Below are 16,919 nucleotides of genomic sequence, written 5' to 3' on the forward strand. Positions count from 1 at the left end.
AACATCTCAGAAGGTAGGGTAGTAAATTCGTCTCTCTGCAAGGCACTCAGGCCTTTTCAGCTGGCTTGTAGGCAGCTCTGCTGTAACATCACTCACTGTGGTCCTCCCCAATTTTCCTGATGACCAAATTGCTACATGCACGCCACCCTTTATCCTTTGATTGAGTTTTCATCCTAAAAATGGCACCTGGGCCAAATTCACAGAGAGCTGCTTAGACGCAAGGGCACTGCCCTTAGTGGCAAGGGCAAAACATTCTTTCCACTGGCACGGGTGTCTTCCTCTTAGAAACCTCCCTGTTTTAGGCTCTGAGCTTTGCCCACTGTGAGGACCCTTCACCTTCCAGGAACTGGACAGAGGCTTGAAGACCAGCCTCTGGCGGGACATGGAGAAGTATACTTTTTTTTTTTAATGTTGTAAAAATATATGTAACACAACATTTGCCAATTCAATATTTTTCAGGTGTACAATATAGTGATATCAATTACATTAATCATGTTGTGCAACCATCACCATTAATTGTTGCCAAATTTTCCATCACCATAAACAGAAACTCATTGGAGAAGCACACTTTCTTTTTTTTTTTTTTAAAAAAAAAAGATGATTTCAAGGGATAGTTTCGGTTAACGCTTAGGGTTTAAAGATTTCCACAGGGGATCATCCAGCCTCAACGGCTTCAGAAAGTCTGGATCCCGTGATAATTTGAAGTTCTGTTCCATATTCCCTGCCCCCTTTTGATCAGGATTCTTCTATAGAATCTTCGATCAAACGGTTCAGTATTGGGAGCAGGCACCATCCAGTTCTCGTCTCGTGGCAAAGGAGGTAGTTGTTCACGGAGGCAATTGGCCATGTATTCCAGTTTCTCCTCCAATTCCTGGCCCTCCATGAGAAGTATAATATACAGGTTGTGTCTTGGTTCACTCTAAGGACAAACAGCTTGTGGTGCACTCACTGGGAGCCTCTCTGATGGGGGTCCCCAGGGCATGATTTGTAGCAGAGTTTGGGAGCTACCCTATAGGAGCTGCCCTCCAAAACCTAGGTGGGAGTGAAGGGAGCTTTGAACACCTCTAGCTTCACCTGTTACAAGCAACAACAACACTTCCAATCAAAATGTTGTCTAAGCCACTTCTGGTGTTTCACCTTGATCAAAGTGTCAACACTCTGAACTTCCAGCAGCAGGAGCAGATTTTCCATGGCAACGCCCTGCCTTGGCTTGGGCCAAGCCTTTCTTTGTTTTGGAAACCCTAATACCAAGTCCTCACACTTCTCCCCTGAAACTCTGTTAGGGCTGGTGAAATAAAAAGGTCTAAATGAGGAGGCAAGATTTAGCAGAGACTCTTACAGGATCTTCTGACATCCTGAGAGTCAAATCCGCTGGATGAAAAGCCTGCTCTTTGGAGCATGTCAACTGGTTCTTTCTGGTGCCCTCAGAAGAAGGTTCACGCAACTTTCTTGTTTTCTGGACTTGACTTCTATTACATGACATACTCCTAGTTTATACAATGGGCTGGGGGAAAGTAGACGTTAGGAAAGGAGAAGTGGAGAATAAATATTTTCTCACTGATTCCAGGGGCGTCACTGGCACATTCAAGAAACTTGGTTCCTTAAGAAACAAAGCCGCCAGCCTCCATGCCCCCCTCCATCTGTGACAAGGACACTTGGCCTTCACCACCTTCACCTCCAGAACAACTCAATGACCCTCACTTGAAGGACTGCTTTTACAGCCTTCAAGTGGTTTGTGCCTCAAGCCAACTGAAAAAGTCTTAAGAGACAGGTTTTTAAAATGTTAAATCTAATGAAGAAAACCAGAGCTCGTTAGAAGGGAGGTTAATAAACCAATTAAGGTGGAATGATCAATTGTTTGAGGCCTAAATTCTTGAATGTCACACTAAGGTGGGTTTTCCAGCCTGCTTTAAAAAAGCCTGGCCACATTTCTGGAAGCAGATCTTTTTATTACAGTGCTTTCAAAACTTGGTCTTCCCATGGGACACTCTGGTAGGGATAGCTCTCCCTGCTCCGTCTTAGTTTATGGAATATATGGGACAAATTGAACTGCTTTTGGCCAGCTGTCCGTGAGGAGTATTCAGGAATGTCAGAGTGCTCAATAGATGTGTCTTAAATTGAAGGGAATGGAATTAATTGGAGCTAGATATAAACATATAGATTCTTGTACTTCTACTCATGAACATTGTATTGATGTTCAAAGACCAGCCAGAAGATCTGGGTCCTAGGAGCCACCTGCTCTGCCTCTGACTCTCTGTGGGACCTCAGTATGTTTATCATCCATCTGGGCCTCATTTCTCCATCTGTTCCTCCCATTCCTTCTCTAGAACTCTAAGGTCCTAGAAGACCCTCTTGGGCCTCGAGGGAGCATGTGCCTCACTCTGAGTATGACTGTGATGAAGCAACAGATGAAAGAGACATTCTAGAAAGGAACTCAAAGGTCATCTCGCAGTCAGATGTAGCTAACTTATCCCTGCTGGGTCCCAATGACGAAGGCCACAGCATGTGTTGTGTACCACCACGCGGCTGTGGGTCCAGGACATTCAATAAATGTGTCCTGTTGAAGATGGTGGGAGCCCAAGGGAAAGCAAGGGACCCAGGAAGGCGCCATTCATTTCACAGTCCTGCCAACTCTTTCCAAGAGAAATAATGGCTGTAATATTTTTTTGTAAAGGGTTGGCTGCTTACAGCAGCTGTGTGCTTGTTCTCGGAAATGGAATTTATTTTCTTTCTCACCAGTGGCCTGGAATGCCTGGCAAAACTAAGTTTTAGGAGGCTAGGACTAGTTAATGATGGATTTAAAGATATCATTTGGGGCCCATTCTCAGGGCAACATAGTGAAAGTTGAACACGGGACTCTAGTTCCTGCATGGCTGTGTTAGTCTGATGGCCACCGAGGGATGCCGTCTCCTCTTGTCATGTGGAAAAATACATGCTTCAATTTCAGGAGTAGGCCCCAGGCTCCTGCCTGCCACATATGAAGACTTTCACTGTGAAACTTTTAATTTTGGATGATTTTTCAGGAAAAACTATTTGCCATGTTGGGTCAAGAATCCCCAATTGATCATTCCACCATATCATGAGGACATTAGCAGCCAGAGCAAAGGTGCGAGGGCTCCGACTCACCCGGCTTCCTTTGTCTCCAGGTGGTCCGTGTAAACCCTGCAATAAATCAGAGAAATGGAGACACACTCATGAGAAAACACAGGACGGTCAGAAAGGCCTTCCTTCCAAGGCTCATAAAGCAATTTACTGATGCTGAATTCACTGCAGACAGGTTTAACTGTCTGCATTTTAGAGGAAGGGGCCAAAGGAGAAAATTGCTTAAGTAACCTGACCTAGAGACAAATGATGAGTTATGGGCAAAGCCAGGGACAGAGTTTTGATTCTTGTCCATAGCCAACGTCCCAGCCTGTGGTCATGGTCTTCCACTATCATTTATGCTGATGAGTGGTGGGGTCAAGGACATGGTTGGGGAGCAGTGAATTCTCCCAGCAGAAGAAAGTCCACATTGCTATCCTGCCAGGTTCTCATTGGGAAAAGGATTCAACAGCTTCTCAGACCCTCTTTTCAAGGTGCAAAATACCATCCACTTCTTCAGCTAGGGGGGATGAATGAATGCAAGGCAAATACTTGCCTGTAGTTGCCTATGTAGCCCAAAGAACACTGCCTGGGCAACCTACCACAGATGTATAAGCCTTCAAGTGGATGGGAAACCACAGTTGTGGCTCTGTTGGGCAGACAATGAACTTTTTTAACAAAGCAATGGGAAAACATGCTGCAAATGGAAATCCAATCTATTGTTTGAGGCCCAGCTCCCTTGGGAGAAGTGCTCTGTCATGAAGCATCTTATTGTATTACAGGGATTTGGGTTTGATTCTGCCACTGCCAAGGATCTGAAGCTCCTTGAGTTATGGGCATGTTTATCTGTGAGCTCCTGCTGCAGCTAACACAGAAGCTTATGGTGGAAAGGGCCCCAGACGTGGCTGTTACAGCAGATAGTCTACATGGCTGAGGATTTGCTACAACAGGGGCCATGCATCCTGGCGTTTTGCTCCAAACAGTGACCAGCAGAAAGTTCTACTGCATCGACTATTTGGCTGTGGGCAGCTCCCTCTGTCATAGATATGAGAGTTCTCATTTGGCCCCAGATTTGTTGTTCAAAGCTCTAGGTTTTCTGTTTTGACAATGCTTCTGTTGGAGGAGGGGAAGAAGAGAAACCCTGATTCCAGGAGACTTACAGGAAGCCCAGCTGCCCCTGTTGGTCCTGTCATCCCAGGGTCACCTTTGCTGCCCTGAAACAGGAGAAGGAAATCATGAGCCTCCTGACATGATAACTACCTTCCATCAGCCATTTCCTATTTTTAGAAAACAGCAGAAATTTCTCCAGCTCCCCAAAGGAGCCAGTGGGGAAGCAAGACTGTGCAGAGGGTGGGGTGTGGCTGGTGGTGCTCTGGCCCAGCGAGCAGGCTTGGAAACCCCTTCTTACTCTCCCTGCAGCCGCCCAGATCCTACGCCCCCAGGCACAGCAGAAGGGCTGAGCAGTGTCCTGGGGGTACAGGCTGGCCTGAAGCACAAGCCGGGGAGGAGAACAGGGAGCAGGAAATGGTGGTGGACAAGAAAGACAGGGATAAACAAAAGAGAAAGAGAACTTTTATGTTTTCTTTGAAGCTCCCCTCAAGTGTCACATCCTCAGAGAAGCCAATCCTGGTTTTCCCAGTCAGCTGTGACCTCAGAGAACTCTATGCTCCCTTCAGAAGCTTTCCACCCTGCCCACTCTACAGAGGTGGCCATGTCTCCCGCAGCATCCCCTGAGACAGATGGGCAGATGAGCATGGAGGAGAGCTGCTCGTGGCACAGAGCTCAACGAACAGATGCACTCAAAGACCCCACACCCTCGCTGGTCCTTCAGCCACCCTAAGCCCTGAACATGGAGAGACCGGGGGAAGAGCTGAGCAGAAACGACATTCAGCTCTCCTGCCGCCACTGAGCCAACACAATCCACCCTCACCTTTGTATCCACCTACACCATGTGGGGCTAGAGCACATGCAGAGAGTTATGTGACCAGTAGCCAAGGTCATATGGCCAGTAATAGTGGGACCCAAGACAAGTCACTGGCCTCCAACTTCTTGATGTTCCTCAGATTTTTCCAAACATCACCTGGCCCTCAGTTCCATGCTGTTTCTCTAGATCCTTATAACAAAGTTTAGGAGTGTCCCGGTGACAACAGTGCCTGAGCCTTGTCAGACTCTGAGTCCCAAAACTGACGCTGGGTGACCAGAAGCTGAGGTGGAGACAGCTTCCATTTTCTAGATCTTTCCAGGTCTCTGTCCACTCACAGCTACAAAATGGAGTTACCCCCGGCCTGCAGTTCCCTCCCACAGGCTGTTGTGAGGATCACTAGGAGAAGGGATGAGTGAAGGAATTTGCTCTGCCTTCAAGGAAGGGATGGTGGCTGTGACTTGAGGCTGATGCAGTAACTGTGTTGGGTCCCAGGCACCAGGACTGCAGGGCCTGAGGTTGAGGAAGGAGGGCTGCCCCTTCCTCCTGTTTGCCCAGGCTCCTCGCTCGGTGACACTCACCCTCTCGCCCTTTGGTCCTGCCGGGCCTGGAACTCCAATTGGTCCTGGAGTACCCTGTGAAGTTTAAAGACAGCAAAGGTGAGGGTCCTGAGGCCGGGGGAGCCTGGGAGCCCGCCCAAGGCTGGAGATGAGGAAGGCCCAGAGGCCCAGTTTTCAGGGTTGGCGAGGCCAGGCTCGGCCAGGGCAGCCAGTCAACTGGGCCATGTTCCTGTTTGGGTTTGAGGGCCTTGGGGAAGAGAGCGCCTCCCCACTGCCTCACGGCCAGATTCTTGGAATAAAACTCTTTCACTTCACAACCAAGCTTGCCAAGGCTGAAAACGGTAGGAGAATGGTTGCTTAGTTTGCTCCCAGAAGCACCTGAGAGGGAGTTGACCCCCTCCCAGAGGTGGGGGCCAGGGCTGGCACCCCTTGGCTGGCACAGCTCCACATGCAGCGGGAAGGTCTTCATGCCACAGAGACCGACGCAGATGCACACAGCCACAGAGACCGATGCAGATGCACACACAGAGGCAGGCGAGAGACAGGGTCATTCAGCCACCGCCCACCCCCACCCACCGCTACGCAGACCCCCATCCCTAGCCTTCAGCCTCTAGCTGGGGCCTTCTCTCCCCAGCTCCTGGCCCTGCGGAGCAGGCTGGATGGGAGAGTTAATTAGTATGCCTTGGGTGTTGCACTGACACTAGCCTGGCAGGAAGGTGGGTTATAAACACTCCTAACTCAGGTCTGCAGGGGAGCTGGGGGCGGCGGGAGCCGTGTTGCTTAGAGACGGAGCAGGACTTGCTAGGGCATAATTAAACCTCTTCTCCTGGCTCCCAATTTACAGCCTGACTAGATAAAGTCTCTATTTCTGAGCCTGCTAGTGTTTTGCCTCAGTGTTGGTATTTCCTACTCAGATAAGGATGTGAGGATGTGGGGTTGGACCTGTGGGCGGTTCCCGGTGCTCTGAGCATGTCTGTAAGAAGTGAAGCAAGTGGGAAAATGCTGATTTACTTTACATGGGGAAAAAAAAAGAGCAATTGAATGTTCTTGGTGCCCCTTCAGCAACTATAAGGGAAGAGCAAAAACTTATGGGCATCAATGACAAGAGCTCATCAGAAAATGAATGAAGCCAGATCAGGGGTGATGGTTAAGAACGGGACTCTGGAGTCAGCTGGCTGGCTTCAAACCCTGCCTCGAAGGGTGACATGCTGTGTGATATTGGACGAGTTGCTTAGCTTCTCTGAGGGTCAATTTTCTATTCGGTAAAATGAGGATGATAATGTTGGTGCCCACCTCCTAGGCTGCTGCCACGTTTAAATAAAAGAATCCATGCCAAATATTGGGCACTGTGTCAACACAGATCATGCCCCTGGCCCTGACAGGCCACCTGGGAAAGGTATCCTAGGTGAGAGAGGATGGAAGGAGAGGGACTATGTTGAAAGAGTAAAGCTGTAACAATACCTGGAAAATGGGTATGTTCTCCATACATAGGAGTCTATGGGCCAGCTCCATAAATGCATATGGTGGAGAGAGGCTCTGAAAAGACCTGTCATCTTGGGCAAATCACATTCCCTCTCAAAGCCTTGGTCTCCTTTTCTTTATGAGGACACCGAACAGGTACTCAGGAGGATGAAGCTGGGAGTAAGGTCACTCTTCTTGGTTCCTCCTGCTTCTGAAAGTGCTAGGCTTCTGTTGACATCAGTTCTGAGGCCCACCTCCAGGGCCCCAGGGAAGGCCTGTTCCAGTTGTGCTTTAATAGTTCCCTGTGCCCTGTGTGGATGTCCTCCCCTCCATGAACAAGCCCTTGCAAATTCTCTTCTCCTCCGAGTATCACTCCAGCAGCCTTATTAGAACCTCATCTTACATGGCCTCAGAAGCATCCTGCAAGTGCAGAATGGCACTCGCCAGCTGGAAGGCGTTGGGCACACATTCAGCCCTGGTTAGCAGGTGGGGAAGACCAGCCTCAGTGGTCCCAACGCCATGGTACGTGATGGACTTCATCAGGAATTGTGTGACAGCCAGGGGCACCACTGTCCTGCAGACCTCATGGGGCCCTCAGGGAGGGTGACTATGAGGTGGAGGGGAAGGAAGCTTTCCACTGGTGCTTCAGTTGTTTGTCACGAGAAGACAGGCCAGGTGTTCTCTAGTCAAGAGCAGTATGATGCCTGTTTTTTGGAAACAGGACGTATGGAGAAAGAGGGGACCTGACTCATTTGCTCTGATATTGGGTTGCTATGGTGCTCTAGACAGTGACAAGTGTGGTTAGAATACGTTCAAAAAACACTGACCTGGGACTGGCCACTATGCTCCTAAATGCTACACCTGCCTGCACTCTTCAATGTTGTCCCCACCCCAATACACACCAGACTGGTGGCTGCAGAGGAGTAGGAAGCCCTCATGGGCAGACAGGAGATGAACAGAGCTCACAGCATGAAGACAACACAGCATGACGGGCACATATAGACATTGTTGTGTTTGGTGGGGACGGGTCATGGCCCAAACCCCCAGGGCTGGGCTTCCAGGCTGAACTCAGCATTCCTTCCAGAATGGGGTTAGTGCTGCTGAAGTGGCCCACACCCAGTAGCTTGGTAGTCAGGTTGGAGGTCCCTGGACACAAACTTACACAGGCGAATTGAGACTAAGGTCAGACGTCTTTGTTCAAGAGGCCTGAATAAGCACTTCTGAACTGAGCATGGACTACAGCTTTCTGGTGTCAGTGGTGGGATAAGGCTTGACTCACTGGGAAAACAAGGCCACAGTGGAACAAACAAGAGGTATCACAGGCCGGGGGTGGGGACGGGGTGGAGTGAGGGGTAATGGAGAAGTGACACTCACCGGTGGCCCAGGCCTGCCGTCCAAACCTGAAGCTCCCTGGACGAAGGGAACAGTTTGACCAAAAGAAGGGGAAGGGAGGAACGGGAGGGAAAAAAAAGGAATGGGGAGGGAAGAGGTGAGTGAAGCAGTGACTCTGGACAGACATAAATGCTGGTAATCAAACAAAACGGGAGAAGTAAGCTTGGGAGGACAGGTGATGGTATTTACATGGACATCAACGAAAACATGGAGACACCGAGTACAGGGTGGCCTGCAGCCGAGCAGGTTGGGGTGGAGACCACTCGATGGCTGTTCTGATCTCCACACACCCTCTCCCCTCTCAGAATCCCTCTCCCAAGGGGCCCCTGTGTTCTGGGGAAGGGGATACAGGCAATGAGTCATGGAGACACATGTGGAACTAGGTCTGGTGCTTCCTTCCCAGGAGCATGCTGATGTGGAGGGTGGGACCTGGGTGAGGATGGTCTCCTTGGCCTCTTTTGCAGACCTGATGACACCAGACCAGGCTGGGGGATCCCCAAGAGGCCCGCACTGAGTTATAGCACCTGGTTTTGAAACCAGGGCAGAGGCTGGCCTACTTCTACTTCAGCTGGGTGGGAGGAGTTGGCTCTTGAATGATACTAATGATGCCTGGCATTTCTCTGGCATTTTACAGTTTGCAAACTCAACACCCACTCAATCCATTCATATGCTGCCAGGTAAGGGGTCTTTTATAGAAAAAGGCTTTGAGGGCAGTTGACTGGGACAGAGGTCTAAAGCCGTGTATTCTTGGGAGCAAACTGGTAGGCAGGTAAAAAGCTTAAAGACCGCTCTCTCTCCACTGTCCTCACTCCTTGCTGCCCAGCATCATATATGTCAGCAATGGAAGCTCTTAGTCCAATGCTGGGTGAAGAAGCTCTCCCTGCAAGCCACCTGGAAAGGCCAGGATGAAAATTTCCCATGATTCCAATGTGCCGAGCCAGGGAGAAGGCAGGGGGGCCACTCTAGCTCAGTAAGGACTAGGTTCTTGAACACTGCCTCCAACTGGGCCTCAGACATGAGTGTCGGCTTCAGGATTGTAAAGGTGGGAGAAAGCACCCAGGAGAGGGACAGAAGGGAGCTGCTTCCTCCTGAGGAAAGGGTGTTGGATATAACTATTCCAGAGGGACTCAATTCTCCATTTTAGGACCACCTAATTCTTGGACTGAGTCAGAATCGACTTGACGGTAGTGGGTTTGGTTTTCTTTTTCTTTTTTTTAAATTTTTGAACTGACTTTGACTTACCAGCCTGAAAGCTATGGTTCTCAAACTTGGCTGCGTATTCGAATCTCTCAGGGAGATGTTAAATAGTACAGATGCCTGGGCCCCACCCTAGACCATTTTAATCAGAGCTTCTACGAGTGGGGCCTGGGTAGTGGTATTTTAAAATGTTCCCAGCCAGAGTCAAGAACTACTTCTGTAGGTCAAATAAGGGAAACTCATGAGGATATTTCTGGAAAAACAGGCTGCCACCAATGAAACCTCCAGGTGAAGCCTAAAAACAGAACTTTAGCTAAATATCCACATGCTGTGTCTATATGCAGGAGTCCCTGGGTGGGGCAAATGGTTAAGTGCTTGACTACTAATGATAAGGTTGGCAGTTCAAACCCACCCATAGGTACCTTGGAACAAAGGCCTGGTGATCTGCTTCTGAAAGGTCACAGCCTTGAAAACCCTATGGAGCACAGTTCTGCTCTGACACACGTGGGGTCATCATGAGTTGGAGCTGACTCGATAGTAAATGTTTTTTTGTTTTTGGTCTGTGCAGCATTAATACTGAGTTTTCTTGAGACTTCTAGAACAGAGGGCACAAACTGGAAAATTTCAGGCCACAAGTGGATCATTGAAATATCTTGCACAGTCTGTTAGAAAGTGAGGCGATTTCACATAAAACGCCAAATTTCCAGCTTCCCTTGAAAAAATGGGAAGATCCAGAAATACTGAGCCCCCATTTCTCCAAGGCAACAGTCAGCTAAGCTGAGAAGGGGCTGTTCCCCTTAAGAAGGGACACATGGTCTTCTCCACAGCACCACAGTCCTCACCACTCACTACTGTCTCCCTGAAGTCCATGTTAATTGCCGTTTATGAATATGCTTGTTCTGTTGTTTTCTTAAGCTGGAAAAGAAGTATTTCTCTGTACCCATGTCTCTATCAAAAGCTGGAAAATAAAAGACAGGGCACTTTGTCTTTTTCCACTGGCATGTTTCTTGTTTATATTACCTACTTGGCCTCCATGGTATTTGAATTTCAACCCCTGACTGATTTCTCCAGTGTTCATCAGGGTGATTGGGGTCATGAAGGTGGACAAGGAGAGATTTGTGGTTGAGTGGGGGCAGGAAGGCTCTTTTAATAGTAAGGAGTTCTTAATCATTCCGGACACAGCTTAAGACATGGGAAAATGTCTGCTAAAGTCATCAGTTTTCTGTAGTCTGTCAAGCGAATCAGCTTCTTAAATATTCCGACATTTGCTGCATTAATGAGGGTGTAATTATACCTTTGCTTTTGCTGTTTGGTTGCTGTGATTATATTAACAAGACCTTCAAGCTCTGCCAAGCTAGGGTAATTGGGCTTCCCATTGTTCCCCTGGCTCTTGACAGCTTCCTGGGGTGGGAACTGGACTTCAGCCCGGGACAGAGGAAGCTCAAGCTATTGGAGAGAGCCCCTTTGTGAGTCTGCAGCCTCTGGCCTGGCTTGGCCACAGACTTCTCATGTGACCTCAGGTGACTAGCTTTCTTCTGTGGGCTCATCAGTAAAATGATTAGATGGATCGCTACAATCTTCTCCAGCTCTTGAAAAACAGTTTCCAACCTCAGTGGGGTGGGAGGGAGGATGGAGCCCAGGACTCCAAAGATAGGTGGTGGGATTTGCTCACCTGGACACAGGTGAGGGAGTGGAGAGACCATCAGCCCGCTGGAGCTTGGGGTAAAGGGATCACCTAGCCCCCACACCTGGAAATGTGGATACCTTCTAAACAGCACCTGCCTCTGAGTTGGTACCTCCAGCCCTAGGCAGCTGCAGCCAGAGATCACCGGGAACCCAGGATCTCAGTGACTTAGCCTGCTGGGACCAAAGGATCTGACCCTTTACAAGCTTGTCTGCTGTGACCAGTGCTTAGGAGCAGAGAGCAGGGGTTCTCTGGGGTCCCTCTGGGAAAAAGAGGAGACAGATGGAGAATGTCCTATTGTCCCTTTGCTCCCAAGCCATCCCAGCTTGGCCCCCACAAGGCAGATTTTTATTACCTTTGAATCAGGTGCAAGCAGAGTCTGACACTGTTCTCAGGCCACTTCTGGATTTCTAGCTGGGTGTTCCTTGGGGGCGAGGACCCTGTCTTATTGAGCTTTGCATTCCCCCTGAGCCTAGGCCAGGGCCTGGTCCAGAGGGGCCCTCAGTGAGAGAATTAGAGCCTATGGTCTCGCTCAGGTTGGAAAACACCACCACATGGAGCTGGAATGCTGAGAACTTTAGCAGCTTCTCCCAGGTCCCTGCCCAGCATCCCCAGTCCTGTCAGGACCACCCAGGCTCCTGGACCCCCTGGGTTCCTCACAGCAGTCTGGTCTGAGACACCGCTGGGTCTAAGATACTTACGGGCAATCCCAGAGGACCTCGGTCTCCTTTTTCTCCCTGGACACCCTTCTCTCCTTTTGCTCCATCTAGTCCTGCTTCCCCCTGAAGGAAAGACAGAGGGGGAAGATCATGGGAAGAGTTTCTCCCAGACAACTCATTTTTACATTCTGGGGTGGAGAGGTGGGGCAGATAGAGGAGGGAAGAGGTAGAGGTGGGTCGTCCAGGGGTGGCTGGCTGGGGACTCCGAGAACCCCTGAATTCTTAGCCTGGCTCCACCGCAGTTCTCCTGCAGTATCCCTGCAGTCACTTTGAGGTCCCCAAAGGAAGGAGGGATGGGCGGAGTGGGGACAAGCCCACAGGGCGGTGCCAGGTCAGGCTTTGGCACAGGTGAGGAGGACCTGACCACCTGCAGGAGAACTGGGACCCTGCAGAGATCAGCTGGCGATGCCCGAATGCCACCATCAGAGCTCTGAGGACCCCAAAGTAGTTGGGAGAAGAAACTGTCCTATGATCCCTTGAAGAGTCAAGGGCAGGGGGCAAAGGCCGTGCCATACCAGCAGCCTCCAGCCCCTTATCCCTTTGAAATGCTTGGGGGAAGATGGGGAGAGCCACAGCCCAGCTCTCTGTCTCCCACTTATACTTCGGTGAATGAAGGGCCTGGAGCAAGTTAGATGGGAAAGAGCTTTCTTCTTTTGCTAAGAATCTAACCTGTCACTCTGTGGAGTTGATTGATGGATGGGAAAACTCTGAATCCAAAGCATGCCAAATGCCAATGACAGGTGTTAAAGGGACCACAGGAGCTCATTCTGCCCTGATGGAGCCCACATGATTCCATCTGGGGATGAGGATCAGTGGGACCACCTGCCTCGGAAGCTCTTTCCCTCTGACCCAGCCTCTACCCCACCCCCTTGCACCTGTCACATGATCTCTTCTTACCTTTGGTCCAGGAACACCTTGGAGGCCCTGCATATGGAATCAAAACAGGGTGCATTAGAACTGCATTTTCTAGTTAAATCAACTTCCTTGTCCACACATTGGGCCGCAAAAGAGCAAGGGCTTCGGGTATAGAGGCTGGTCTGGGGTCCCTGCCCCAGACAGGTGGCAGGGAATGCTATGGGGGCTTCCCAGGGTGGGAGCTGCAGGGAAAGACTCTGATTGATCCGAAGCTGGGAGTCTGAGCCAGCTTCCTCCAGGCAGCGACAGACAGAGGATCTCTCTGTGGCCCCCACACTAACCCAGAGTCTCATGAAGGGGACTCGGAGGTAACATAGCATAAATTAACTAATATATGCACAGTACTTAAACAGTGTCTGGCACAAAGTAAGTTTCAATAAGTGTTGTCTATCGTAACTACTAGAGGGCAGTGGTGGTTCAGTGACAGAATTCTCGCCTTCCATGCAGGAGACCTGGGTTTGATTCCTGGCCAATACACTTCATGTGCAGCCACCACCCTTCTGTTAGCGGAGGCTTATGTGTTGCTATGATGCTGAACAGGTTTCAGTGGCGCTTCCAGACTAAGGTGACTAGGAGGAAAGGCCTGGTGGCCTACTTCTGAAAACCAGCCAGTGAAAACCCTATGCATCACAAGAGTCTGATCCACAGCTGATCATGGGGATGGTGCGAGACCAGGCAGTGTCTCGTTCTGTTGTGCATGGGGTCGCCATGAGCTGGGGGCTGACTCGATGGCAGCTAACAACAACATCATCCTTACTACTACTATTATTTCTACCAATGACAGTGGCTGACACAGTGAATCCACAGAGGCACATATCAGCATCTGTTGGGTTAGGATGCTTGGGTGCTCACGAGGTGTAAGCAAAGGGCCCCTTTAAAGGAGTTGTCTTACCATTGGTAACCATCCAGCGAGGCTGGGTATAAATGGGTCATTTCTATTCTAATCCTAGTCATCCTGCCAGCTGACTGCAGGAAGGAGGAAGGGTAACAGATGTCTAATGGCCAAGAGTTAAATGTTGGGCAGAACCGGTGACGAAGTGACTCCTGCAGGTGGTAGGACCAGACCTTGGGGCCTGGCATTCCGTCCAAGTGTTGCCAGGGAACTGGGCACTGCCAGGGTCCCTGGTGTAACTGGATGGTGCCTGTTTAACATGGGCGGGAGGAGGAGAAGGGAGGGGTTTATATATGAGAATCCCCCTCCCGCACTGGGAGGAGAAGGTAATAGTGACTGAGGTTGAGCCCAGTGACTGCCGTGGGGAAGTGACATTAGAGACCTAACCACGGTGAAATGAAATGCTGAAAAGTCATCCAAACTTACCGGAGGTCCAGGAGGGCCCTCTGGCCCTGGTGGCCCAGAAACCTGGAAGCCAAAGGGGAGATGGTCAGCCTGCTCCCTGTTACACTCAGTGTCTTTCCTCCTTACACGGCCGGGGCCCAGCTGGGACTGCAAGTCCAGAGGAGGACAGGACTGTCCAGCAGTGGTCAATCAGTTACTCCCCAGCACACTGTCTCCCAAACTAAGGGCTAGAAAAGGTCAGAAACTCATGGAATCCTATTGGCCCGCACAACATCGAAAAAAAAATGTTACCCAGAAATGTCCCCCAAACATCTGTTTTCCAGATTTTCTTCAAAAAACCAGGACCTCTGGCAATCCTAGGCTCTTGTTCATACATAGCAACAATGAGCTGGAGCTGATTAGGTTTTCCCCTCTACATGAAGCAGGAGATCACTGGTTCACCCTAGTCTCTACTGCTCCCTGTTGTCTTTAACCTGGACCTCTTGCATTTATCTGTTGTTTGCCTGGCCCTTGAAGGCACTTGAATTTGAGACCCTGGCTTAGAGGAGCAGAGACTGGTTAAGCGGAATGCAGGGAGGCTGAGATGTTTCTGAAGAACATTCCTCCAGTCCCCCAGGTTTGTAACAGATGGACAGGGACTGTTGGACTCTATCTTGCTTGAGGGCAGGGCAAGAGGAACTAGAGCTATGTTAGTAGAAGAGATTCAGATGGACAAGGAAGACGGAGGAGCCCAGGGCTCTCTTGTTCTCTACAAAATCCCTGTCTTTGGTGAAGATGGACATCCATTGTCTATAGTTGGCCACCCAAGAGGCAGGAAGGAAACCCACCTGCTCCTTTCTGACCTGTTCACCCCACCTTGGCTTTGGGGCTCTCCTCAGTGCCTTGTCTACCCAGGGATAGAATCCCCTGGATAGTGCCCAGGCAGGGGCCCGTCTGTCAGGCCACCACAGAGGGAGTTCCTGCACTGGACAGACAGGTGGATACTAACATCCCTTGAACTCAGACTTTTCAGTTCCATAATGCTATAGTCTCCTCGTTGGGGAACTAAATCTTTGGAAACTTCCTTCTTAAAAGAAAAGTTTATTTTTTTTATATATAAAAAAGTAATACATATATCCTGATTGTGGTGGTGGTTATATAAATCTCTATGTATTTTAAAATTCATAGAACTGTATACTTTACCCCAAATTCAATTTTACTGGGTGGATTGACACAGTGGCTACAACAATGGGCTCAAACATAGCAACGATTGTGAGGATGGCATAGGACCGGGCAGTGTTTCGTTTTGTTATACATAGGATCGCTATGAGTTGGAACTGACTCAATGGCCCCTAACAACAACAACAATAATTTAAAAAATTAAAAAGAAATGCAGATGCATTAAAATGTTTTCTAAATTAAAAAAAAAATTGAAAGAAGGAAAAAGTCTCAATCACTTAGTCTACCTAGCGGATAAGTATTGCTAATATTCTGCTTTACTTCCTTCTGTTGTTTTTTGATGCATAAATTGTATTTGAACATATGTATACACTTATGACGATATTATAGATGTGGTTTGGTTCTCTGCTCCTTTTTGCTTAACATGAAACCCATTTTTTCCGTGTTTTGTATGTTTCTCACAAGCCTCCTTTTAATAGCGATGCGTTATTTGAGTAGAATGAAAATTAGTTACCACCTAGGTACTAGCAAGGGCTTTGAGCAGAGCTTGGCAAATGAAAAGATCTCAAGCATGATGACTATTCTTACTCTTAGTATTATTACTATAAGTTATTTAATCATTTTCTTCTTGCTAGGAATGTAGACTATTTCTAATTTTTACTTTACTTCTGGGAGAAACATCTTTGTGTCTAATGCTTTTTTTGAAGGTAGGATAATTTCTTTAGGACACTATCAATTTCTACATAAGTAACATAGATTAAGGAGCCCTGGTGGCTAACGGAAACGTTGGCGGTTGGAACTCACCCAATGGCTACGTGGGAGAAAGACCTGGCGATCTGCTCTCATAAAAAGTACAGCCTAGAAAACCCTACAGGGCAGTTCTACTCTGTCACTGTAAGTTGAAATCGACTTGATGGCACCTAACATTAATAACAACATATGTGTTATATAAACAGGTCTATTTTACAAGATTCAGATGGGACTTGATGACATTAATGTGCAACCAGGGCCGAGGGACCTCGCTGGGACTGAGAAGGCTTGGTGGTCCCTTCCTGCACTTGGAGGAGGCACCTGGGCCCCAGATCCTCTCAGCTTACATCCTCTCCCTCATGGACCCTTGATGTCTGCTGCTTTCCTGGTGTTCTCCCTCAAGCCCACAAATATGCCCGATTCTCTCTCACGCTATGAAAATCTTGCCTCCATCCTATCTCTCACTCCACTCTTCTCTCTCTCCTCTTCCCTTCACCCCCACACGTCTAAAAAGAAGAGTGCCTCTGTCTGGAAAGCCTACGTCTGAATCTTCTAGGCAAACTCCTACAACATCTTCAAAACTCTGCTCAGATGGCCTGTCTCTGTGAAGCTCCCCCTACTCCCTGAGTTGCTGCCACTCCAGTGCCCATTACTCAGGACAGCTCTATGCTCTTTAACGCACATATGGAGTTGGATAACCGCCACCACAATCAGGAGCTGCACAGGGGCAGTTCTACTTATTTTCCTCTCTCCAGACTCCAGAACCGGGCCTGGAACATGGCAG

At 49.1% G+C, this 16,919-nt stretch overlaps 1 protein-coding gene across 1 annotated transcript in view; it reads right to left on the bottom strand.

Annotated features, from left to right (window-relative positions):
* The window catches only part of COL13A1 (collagen type XIII alpha 1 chain), a 176,510-nt gene that overhangs the window by 16,995 nt on the left and 142,596 nt on the right, over nt 1-16,919 (bottom strand). The window contains exons 31-36 of the mRNA XM_012558384.1: nt 14,249-14,290; nt 12,913-12,939; nt 11,998-12,078; nt 5,584-5,637; nt 4,242-4,295; nt 3,127-3,162 (exon numbers count right to left, since the gene is read on the bottom strand). Of these exons, the coding sequence (XP_012413838.1) occupies nt 3,127-3,162; nt 4,242-4,295; nt 5,584-5,637; nt 11,998-12,078; nt 12,913-12,939; nt 14,249-14,290 (294 nt within the window). The remainder of the gene's footprint in view (nt 1-3,126; nt 3,163-4,241; nt 4,296-5,583; nt 5,638-11,997; nt 12,079-12,912; nt 12,940-14,248; nt 14,291-16,919) is intronic.

Source organism: Trichechus manatus, unplaced genomic scaffold, assembly GCF_000243295.1.
Source record: "Trichechus manatus latirostris isolate Lorelei unplaced genomic scaffold, TriManLat1.0 scaffold00163, whole genome shotgun sequence".
Classification (NCBI taxonomy): Eukaryota; Metazoa; Chordata; class Mammalia; order Sirenia; family Trichechidae; genus Trichechus; species Trichechus manatus.